The sequence below is a fragment of the Merops nubicus genome, unplaced genomic scaffold (genome assembly GCF_000691845.1).
Source record: "Merops nubicus isolate BGI_N331 unplaced genomic scaffold, ASM69184v1 scaffold49335, whole genome shotgun sequence".
Taxonomy (NCBI): domain Eukaryota; kingdom Metazoa; phylum Chordata; class Aves; order Coraciiformes; family Meropidae; genus Merops; species Merops nubicus.
In genome coordinates, this window is record NW_008611258.1 from 1 (window position 1) to 10,736 (window position 10,736).

Below are 10,736 nucleotides of genomic sequence, written 5' to 3' on the forward strand. Positions count from 1 at the left end.
GGTTATGTCACTGGGTTGAGCTGGCAGTCGAGCCGGAACTGGGGCGGTGCACCGAGGCAGCCATTGGCACCAGGGCCTGCAGAGCAGCGGGACTGCGTCTCCGCGGGCACAGGCGAACAGGCACGCGGAGCTGGGCCCTGCTGCTGGGCCGATGGGGGCTCATCTGTTTCAGTGCTAACGAGACGCTGCGGCTCAGCAAGGAAACTACTGTGGCACGAAGCCAAACTCATCTCCGTCCTAACTCCAACAGGACTGTTTCTGGCCGTTTTGAGCGTAAGATGGGTGAAGAGGCAAAAGCAAATGCTTGCCGCAGCAGTCATCCAGGGGTTGTGCCGTGTGTTTGCAGGCCAGCCCATCACTGGAAAGCCACGCCACAGCCAGGGACAGTGTGGACATCACAGCCTGCGAGCACTTTGCTGTTCAGCTCCAAAACTATTTTTAAAGATCCTGACCTGGTTGCGGACCTGCAGGAACTAGGCAGGTGGGAAGGAGCAAACATAGGGACCTTCTCCATGTTTTGAAAATAATTACTAGCTATGGGTGTAGTCACCTAGCCTCATTATGCCCACCCAGCCCATGTTTGTCTTCTCCTCCAACCCTCCGAACGTGACACTCTCTTGTCTTGGCTTCAGTGCATTTCAGTCCTCCTGAAAAGGAGGTTTTCCAGGGCCAGGTGTAAGGTCTGAGGGTGGCCCAGGAGCTGCAGTGCTGGGGGGCAGCCAGGGGAGGTTGATGCTCCTCCAACAGAGAAGCAAAGGCTGAGCTTGCAGCCTGCTTGTGTATGCCAGGTCATTTTTGGTTGCAGGTGCCAGGTAATTCCTGGTACTGCTGGCAGGCAATCCTCCCGGCTATTCACAGCAGTGCTTCATTTCAGCCCACCTATGTTCACGCAAGACTGCTCTGCGAGAGCAACCCCATGCAGAGCTTACATTAAGTTACCTGCCCTGAGAGTTTTGTTTGTTTGAAGTTAAAATGTGATACCCCACTTTGTCTTAGAAAGAAATGGAGAAACTTCTGTGGTGAAGCACATCTATAAAAAAATGGTACTTTTATGCTCTGGTTTATTACAGTATTTGCTGTGTGTAGATAAATGAAAAGAAAGCAGCCACTGAGTGACTGAACTGGGTTTCCTGATATGTTGTTATTTTAGCACAGCTCCTCTGGGAGGCACACGGCAAATGACTGTACGTAATTATGACTAAATTCCCCCCTTGTGAAATGTAAGCATTTTTTTTCTGATGCATTAACCCGGCAGTTTCACTTATACTCTTATAAAGAGACTAGCAGGACAGATGCTCCCCTGCAGCTGTCAGGGGGGTCAGTTTGGCCCCACACCAAACCAGCAACAAGGGTAAACCTGTGCACGAGCGTGCAGAGGGCAAATGCACACTGCACAGGAGGAAACAGGGCTGCCAAGCTACACATGCTGTTAAGCAGTATGAGAGAAGGCCAAAGAGGTTCCTACGGGGCAAGGACAAAAAGGTGAAAGAAAAAAACCCTCCATGCAGCATGGACTGATCACTCCACCATAACCCAGCCTAAGTACTAGTTTAGACATTGTGGAAATGCAGCATTGTTAAATCATTTGTGTCATCTCCCACTGGGGACCCAGGTGCACGTTAGGTGGCCATTTATCCATCTGTTTTCTCTGTACCACAGTGTTGTGCAAAGAGAAGTCAGCTATCAGGGTGTCAATCTGTGCACAGATCTGGGTTGCTTCCTGAGGCTTCTGCGCATGCATTTGGGCCAAAGGAGAGGAGGGAAGGAGACCAAGGGGTACCTGAGGTTCTCCTCGATTTCTTCTCATATTCTGGGACTATCTGGGAACTGAGTCAGTCTCCAGCCTAGGTCAGAGGCAATCTTCAGCTGTGTGCTGGCAACTGAACCTGCCAAAATGACATAAAAAGGGGCATTAGAGTTAGATTAATTTTTATAAACCATGACCACCGCTTATGCATCACACAGCTTTGAGTATCAGCATTAAACAAATGAAAACCAAGGCAGCAACTATCTAGCCTTGCAGCTAATCCAGGGCTGCCTGCACGAGGTCTGCAGAGCATCATATGCAATGGAGAACTGTTGTACAGCAGTAATCCAGCAGGCCCTTCTAGATGTGCTTCATTTTGAGCTGCAACTTCTGGGCCAAACAGGCTTTTAACACATCCTGTTTGCCTCTGCCTTTGTATCACCTTGTAAGTAGCACTCAGTGCTGTTGCATGAAACAATTTCAGCTGTAATCTTGTTACGATGAGGTATGGGGCAGAGGGGGCAGAAAGAAGGGCCCTTCGAGAAGATATTCTCCCCAGTTTTAAGCATCGGACTTACAAGTAACCACCAAGGATCCAGCCAGAGGCAAAGGCTTTCCTGTAGAACAATGCAGGGGAGCAACCATCACAGATGACCATGCAGCCTGCCTTGAGGATTCAGGCTGGGCAGGAGCAGTTTGTTTCTACAGCTATAGGAGACTGGAGTTCAGCCCCCCCACCACTGTAAGCTCTGCCTTAGAGTAGGAGTGCTAGGGTCTGCATTTTCAGCAGGTGTAAACTGCTCTGTGAAGGGGCCTGGTGCTGCAGAGCAGTGTCTGCATGGAGGGAAGCTTGCTGGTGTGGATGGACCTGCTTGTTCCCAGTAGCCAGGAAGATGCAGCCTTGCAGCCTCCATGCCCGCCTGCTCAGCTCCACTCTCTCGCTGATGAAGTGGCTGCGTCCTTGACCAACTTTCTGCTCAGTGAGCACAGCCTCCACAATGTTTTTTTCTGCATTGCCCATTGCAGCTCAGTCAGGGGTGGGTGGTTCCACACTCTCCTCATACCTGGATGTTCCTCTCTCCTCACTTCAGAATTCAACCTAAAAAAAAACCAAATTAAAAGGAAAAAAGTAAAAAAGAAGAAAAGGCAAGCACTTGCAGATGAAGGCTCTGGCAGCTGCTCACTGCACTCATCAAAGAAAAGGAAGTGCTAATTATTTCCTTGTACGAACTGTTTCTGTAATCAAAGTGCTCTATGGTTTGGTTGCGCTTCCCTCCCACCCCACAGGCAGCCCGTGGGTCACAAGCCCAAGCAGTTGGCAGCTGGCTGCCCACGCCCTCAGCAGGTCACACTTTCACACTCGGACCTTTGCTTCCCTTTGTGACACCCCGCACTTCCTCATGGAGTGAGGACAGAGACGGGGCAGGCTGCCGTGGGCACCTTCACACTTGACCCCGTGCTCAGAAAGTTCCCCACAAACCAGCACAAATGCTTCATGTCCTCTGTCACTATAACATCCTTTCAAACTGGGAGGGTGGGAGGAGGAACGGAATCGTGGTTTTCCCCCCCACTTGCTGCAGCGGGGCTCTTGCAGCCAAACAGGGAAAAATTCCTTGGGGTCTACGTGGAACGTGCCAGTGAAAGCTGGAAAAAGCCCTTCCCAAGGAGCTCTCAGGCCCTGGGACCACCACGGCTCACAGCTCTGCTCATGGGGGCTCAGGCTTGGTGGCAAGGCAAGCCATATGCAAACATGACACCAAGAAAGCATTTTTGTGCTGTTACTTTTTCAAGTGCCGGCAGCAATAATTTTGTTCCTAATTTTAGTGGTTTTTAAACACTGATAAAAAATTTCCTGGAGAAGCTTCTCTTACCTCCCAGAAAAGTAAATGCTTCAAACCAGGGAATCAAGTCATAAACCCCAGACTTCTGCCTTTTGTATGCCATGTCCAACTACCTCTCTCACAACCTAGCTTTAAGACTGTCTTTACCAAAAGCTAAACCCTGTCCTTTTTTCAAGACAAGCCAGACCAGTATCACAGGTGGACTGAGATGTGGGCTCCCAGGCATTGTGCACCAGCGCAGCCCCCGTGACCTTACAGTACCTGATGTCCTCACCCATGATGAACAAAACTTCCGCTTTGTTCATCTCAGCTCGCTGTCCTCCCCTCCAGATTTTATACAGAAAAATACAAAGAACAGAAACACAGTTTAGCTTGCTGACATAATGCCCATATTTAATCTTTTAAAACAAGAACAAAATCAAGAATGAAATCAAGAATAAAAATTTCATTTAAGTCATACAGTACATTAATCTTTCAGCAATGATCCAATCTACAGTACTCAAATGCCTGGCATGAAGTCTATTATCTCAGCGTTTACCAAGTGTATAACCAGTGACACACTAAAAGAAGAGATCACGATACACAGCTAACACGATGAGTTTAGATTTTCTTCTAAGAGTCCAGCTAGGGTTTGTGATACGTGGGTCACTTCTGAACCGTACTTGAATCAATTTTTCTCTTCAGTCAATCTTCGGGGCTTTTTTTCTGTTATGTGAGTTTTTCCATTATGTACAGGAAGATTATTTCAAATGAAATTGCACAAGTTAAAATATCTATCTATAGGCATACATGGTCAACCTAACTAAAAATTTAATAAGCAGTAATTACTCAGTCCTGGTTATACATTCCTAAAGGCTTAATAATACAGTTTTAAGAAGAAAAAAAATAAAACAAAACACAACAAAACACAGTTGTAGGGTGGCAATCTCTGTAAGAAGACTCCTTCCCTCCCAAAACAACCAAGGGTTAACTGTACTTTACACATCTGAAATGGGATCTGCAAAAAAGTCATTTCAGCTCCTAAGCAATACAAAACAAGACTGTGTCCTTTCTGAAGTCTGAGTGGTTCAGTGTGTAATTCAGTGAAACTCTCAAACAAATAATACTGGCAGGATGCAGACTGTTAACAGAAATTAGGACAATATTCCCAGATAGCACATTTGGATAGCAAAACTGTATGTTACGGGGCCACGATCCAGTGGTTAAAGCAGGTTGAAGCAGGAGGTCAGCTCTCCCTGCAGCAGCTGCCAAGCAGGGAGATGGGGGGGGGTCTTCTGCTCCTCAGCCATGGCTAAAGTAGAATTTCCCCCGGTTCCTATTCAGCTCCTGCTCCCGGCCCCCCGGCCAGCTCCTCACCACTCCCCTTGGGGTGACCCCCAGCCCCAGGGGCTCGTGCCCTGTTGGGGTGCAAACCCCCCTCCTCTGCCCGGATCCCACTGCCCAGGGGCAGGCAGAGCTCTGCCTCTGCTGACTCCACCGCCCTCGGCTGGCTGCCGTGCCAGAGCTGCTCCCGCACAGCCAGGAGGAATCCCGCAGGCCGAGGAGGAATCCCGCGGTCCGGAGGCTTTCCAGCTCCCCGCCTCAACCGCCACAGCCCTCGAGAGGCAGTGACCAGCAGAGAGGTCTCTCCCCTGCAGAGCGGCATTAGCAAGCGCTGGAGACCCAGAGGGCCTCCTCCAAGGTACCTAAACACAAGGGTAAGGGAGCGTCTCCTTCCCACCTTAGCAAAACAGAAACGTAACTAATTAACACAACGGCTTTGACTTATTTTTGATCTCTCTTCTGGTGCCAGGTCCTGCTACCCACAGAGAAAACCCACAGAGAGCTGCCTTCCTAGATGGAAAAGCAGCAGAATCTTAAGCCTCGAGGATCTGCTTTGTAATTTGCTACTGGCATAAACAACCAAAAAAGTCCCATTTGTTAGGTTGGGTTTTGTGGCGTGTTTTTTGTTGGTTTTTTTTTGTTTGTTTTGTTTTTTTTAAGAAAAAAATCTAGACCATCCTGTGCACCCTCTCTGCACATACACACACACATGCACACACACACTGATGGAGAGCTCCAGAAGAGACGTGGGAACCACAAAGCCCAAACTGTGAAAAGACAAGGGGAATCTCACACTTTAGTTTCCAATTCTCATTTAGCAATGAAGCAGCAAAATAATGTATTGCAAGAAATAAACAGCCACAAAACACACATACATACATCCAAACGCAACCATACATTTTTCCCATTTTTTTTTTTTCTGATAGATGCTGTTATTCATCTGATAGTTGCTGAAGTTTTTGAAGAGCATCTGGTGTCTCTTTAACCTCTACCAGAACATGAGAACCCCAGTGGCAATGGAGAATCCATATCATTAGTGCCACAACCCACCATCTCCACTCCAGAACCTCTACAAACCCCTACCAGAAGTTGAGTCTGACTCTGCCCCTTTAGTGCCACTCCGTTTTGTTGGGTTTTTTTGTTTTTAATTAACAAACACAGCATATTAATGCAAATTTGATGTTTTCTAAAAATTATAAATGCTCAGATAATTAGTTCAGCAATATGCAAAGTGCATCTATTTGGTTTTTCCCATAGATCACCTTCTGTTGTAAGTTTAAATTCCTTCACAGTTTAAAATATTGTGAAGAAATTATATGTATACTTTATGTATAGAACTATTTATATACATACACATATATACACACAATTCTGTACTTTATATAGCCATAAACACCCATTACTTAGCTATTTATATTATATACACATGGCATGAACACGCTCAGTGAAGAGTTGGTGCAGGCCGAAATCATTCCATCGGGTTTAATGGAATAACAACAGTGAAAACATGAGCGAGTTACCAAGAGACACAGACACACATCTATTAGATAAGTGAAAGACCAACTGAATCAGCTCTTCCATTTTCCTATTAGCGCAGGGTCGTTCCCACCCCATGCCATGCTCCGTGTGCACATACACAGTTATTCTGCATTCAGCTCGCTTGAGAGGGCAGTGGTGTTCTTGCTGCTACATGAAGAACAGTCCGTACTCCCTGGGGCTCCTCGCAGCCTCTCCTGCAGGGCGCAGCCCAGCTGGGCAGGGCAGCTGGAGGACTCTGCTGCAGCAGACCGCCGCCCACGCTCACAGTCTGGGAACGCCCCCTCCCACAAGTGGTACAATGGTATAAACACGTAGCTTAGCACAAAACAGTTCCACAACGAGGCAAGTCCAAGTACAGGTGAGACCCAAAGGCCTATGGGTGAACTTTAAAGGCCAACAGTTCTTCAGAGTGCATGTTGTTTAAGGAACGCAAGTCAGGTAATTTCAAAAGAAGTTTTGTGAAAATAGAGGCTTCATTTGGGTGGTTTTTCATGATTAAGGTCCTTAATGCACGGATTAGTGTTTCCTGAAGTGCCTCCACAGAATTGACATTTTCTATTCCAGAGCGATCTAAAGAGAAGGAAGGGGGAGGGTGGCAAGGAGGAGAGAGGAAAAAAAAAAAATAAAAAGAAAAAAACACAGGGAAGAAAAAAAAGACACTGAACAGATGTAGTTTACAACATAAAGCCACTGCAAGAATCACTCACTAAATTAACAAGTAAAATTAAATACTTATACCATAAGTTTCAAACCCACATACCAAAACTCCTTCAAACATTATTTAGCATTAACTTTGTAAAGTATTAAGCTCATGCCAAACTAGCAGCATTCAGTCACCTTTCCTGCAATTACTTCCCTGTGTTTCCAGAGAAGGACAGAATGAAGCACATGCTTAAATATTTTGCTGAACCACAACTTTCAATGCCATGAGGGAGGCAGGGCACAGAGAAGTAAAAATTTCAAACATTTCTCAAGACTTGACAGAGAATCCTAAACTTAAACTGGAGGTTTATGTCTGAGGAGGAAACAAGTGGACAAGCCACACTTGTATCTGCACAGTGGGAACCCCAGGAGCGAAGGGAGTACAAGCCTTGACATAACCAGACACTATTTCTCAGTGCGTTCTGAAGCCCTTACAAAATGAAACAATACACCCAGAAATTCCCAACTGAGGAAGAAAAGACGAATTTCAACATCAAGAAAAATATTATGCTTTCACATACTGCACTCACCCCATGCCCAAAGCATCTCTTTCAAGACAGCTGTACTAAAGAATGTGCCTGTTGTCTTTAGGTGGAACTTAAGTAAGCGGCTTAGCAGGATGAATTTTTAGGCAAAACATCTCACCTAACAACTACGTGCAGTAGCTGCTTTTTTCCAAGCTGAAGCCTCTCTTCAGTATGTAAATTCAGCAGGGCACACACATACACGAGTGACAGGTAGGAAGAGAAATTTGCTTTGATGTGCACAGGTACTTAAGCACTCTGCAGAACTGGGACGCAGAGTGACAGCAGCTTTCTGGAGCAGCACTGAGTCAGATTACACGGAGCAGGAGCCCCTCCTTATGCCATCAGTGTCAACCCAACCGGGCTTACCAGGTGACCACTCTGGAAGATCTCTTGGACTACTCAGTGCAGTTCTCTACTGCTCTATTATATAATCCACTTCAGCATCCATCTTAAAGCTGTTGATGTGTTTTGTGCCTTTAGAAACTGTTCTACAACCCCCTAACAACAAGGAACTTCAATTAAGCAATATTCATTAGGACATACTGCACTCTTCTGTGAAGATTGTCTATTAGGTTTGATAGCTGCTCTCCAAGACACCGGGAGTGAAGAGATGTCTCCCTGCCTTTACGGCTTAACTACCTATTCCACTTACTCCCTACTTTGCCAAAACTTTAGGTTTTTTCTATCCTGAGCATGAATGATGACACTTGCAGAGAGTATGCCAGATGAGATTTCTTGAGAGCTCTGTACACCAACAGCAGTACTGCCCTGATGCTGATAGCAGAATAATGCTGTCCAGTCTTTCCTGGCTGCCCTGGGTAAGCGACTGCAGTCTCCTCTTTTCAGTTAGTCCACATCCTCCTCCTTCTCAGTCTACATCTAGTTGCTCTCAGTGGCCAGCAGAAGTTTTGGTTAGTACCATCCCACTAAAATAGATTAACAGACAGTGCATATTTTATATTCTTCTACCATGAAGCATCGCACTCGGTTAAGGGATTATCTGGTCTCTAGATCTGCACAAAGCATGTTCTTTCAGCATTGCTTCCACCTTGCTTCTTTCTTCTTCAGTGTCCAATGCTTGTCTTGCTATGTCACCTCCATCTTCAACACATCCAGCTAACTGAATCCAGAGAGGTAGTGTTCCTTTTAGTCTTGGAATGATACAAAGCTAATTCCTCAGCACCACCAGAAACACTCCCACATCCTCACTGTAGGGCCCTGCTTTAAGTTTCTTTGCCAGATGAGAGCAAAGAGAATGTACACAGTTGCACACACTCCTTGCTACTACCCCTGCTTCTTCCTTCTGCATGTTCTAAATACTCATGCTCATGAGTGTGGTTATTCATCCAGTGCTACATGGAGATGCTTCTGACAAGTGTTCTCCCCACTAGCACTATTTAGAGACTTGGGAACCTGTGGTTTTTTGGTTGTTGGTTGGTTGGTTGGTTGGTTTTTTCCCCCACTGGCACTTAAAAAGAAAACAAACATTTGAAAGTCTTTCAAGAAGATTTTTAACTAGTGCAAGCATAGTATTTTATATTCTGGATCACATAACCAGGATTCAACAGTCACACACTGCTGTCTGCTTCTGGAATTGATGTAAATCTTGACTACTCTATCTTCCTTTCAATCTCCTTGTGGAACTTTCATTCACAGATGAAGAAATCTTAGTGCCATTACTCTTCCACCTTCAGTTCTTCCAGTTACACCATCTTTTGCCTTTGCCTTCATCTCTATGTCATTCTCTCTGACGCTGTTCCTCAGCTCTTCCTGCATCTCTAACTGATCTCCACCTGATGGGAAATGAGCCTCTGGGTCACACTCCTTGAGGGATGGCAATGCAGGGGTTCTGTCTTTCAAGACCTGTGTTATTAACAGGAGCCCATAGTCCTTCATTTCTACAGGCACCTTCTCCTGGCAGGCCCTTCCACTGCAAGCATGTCGCCCAGCTCTGCTGTGGGGCACTTCTTCTTAGGTACCTGCTCAAGCATGAAGCTTTGCTCATTTACTCCCCTGTACAAGTAATGACTGCAGCATTTCAATTCAGTTGCCAGCTAGAGTGAAGCTATCTGAAAACTGCTGGACTCACAGTGACCATCAAGGTTATGACTGTGTCTGGAATATGGTGCACATGCAAATTTGGGCCCAAACATTACAACACTAATGAAGTTGTACTTTAGAAAGTGCTGGAAGTATTTTGTGAAATGTCCAGGAAGGCTGTGATCAGACTGCAGATTAGATCTCAAGGCAGCAATAACGGCCAAAGCTACGACCTGAAAACTCCTCAGCAGCTGCAAGAGGCCTGAATATCAAACACCTCCTCCTTCCTCCCTGTTGCACGGCTCTGGCATTACATGCTGCGCACCACCCCTAAGCTAAGCCCTACTGGGAGCCAGCAACAGCCTGGAGCAGCACTGAAAAGCCTATAGAGGGCTGGCTCTGCAAGCACATTTAACACAACAGCCACAGCCACTTGCATTCAGAAGAGGTGGCACAGAGATTGTGATATTCAAGGGCCCAGCAGCTGAGCAAGTAAGAAGAGTGGCTGTAGCCTAGATACGATGTTGCGCAGGGGAAGAGGCCTGGTTCCCAAGTCTTTATTTTAAAGGCTGTCTCCAGTTCTCATCAATTCCATTTCTGGAAGATAAAAATCTGTAAAGCAGAGTCTGGAAAAGTAACTAAAACCCCAGGTTCCTCTCTGCTTCCTGAACATTTTTACTAAGAGACTACAGTGCCACGCTTCCCTCATGCTGCTACTCGTTCTGGCTTTTGAAGCTTGCCAGCTCTGTACCGCCTTCTGCTCATTACCATCACTTAGCAGCTGAAGGGGCTACAGCTCTCCCATCCTTGTGCTGTCACATTTCAGTTAGGGCACGCACAAGCTATGGGACCGAACTGCTCTACCTTGTGTACAGGGGGTTCCTGTGCAGGGTGCCCCTCCCTGGTAAGAAAGATGTGAGCCTAAACCACTCATGTGGAAGAAACACACTTGTTCAAGACGTGAGTTGCCCCCAAATGCCGGCTGGTTGTTTTAAGTGAGCACTGCTAGCATTCCTG

At 46.4% G+C, this 10,736-nt stretch overlaps 1 protein-coding gene across 1 annotated transcript in view; it reads right to left on the minus strand.

Moving 5' to 3' along the window:
* Positions 1-6,709: 6,709 nt before the first annotated feature.
* The window catches only part of LOC103773771 (nuclear receptor subfamily 1 group D member 2-like), an 18,287-nt gene continuing 14,260 nt past the window's right edge, over positions 6,710-10,736 (minus strand). Inside the window, 1 exon segment of the mRNA XM_008941147.1 lies at positions 6,710-7,020. Within this exon segment, the coding sequence (XP_008939395.1) occupies positions 6,824-7,020 (197 nt within the window). The 3' untranslated portion in view covers positions 6,710-6,823.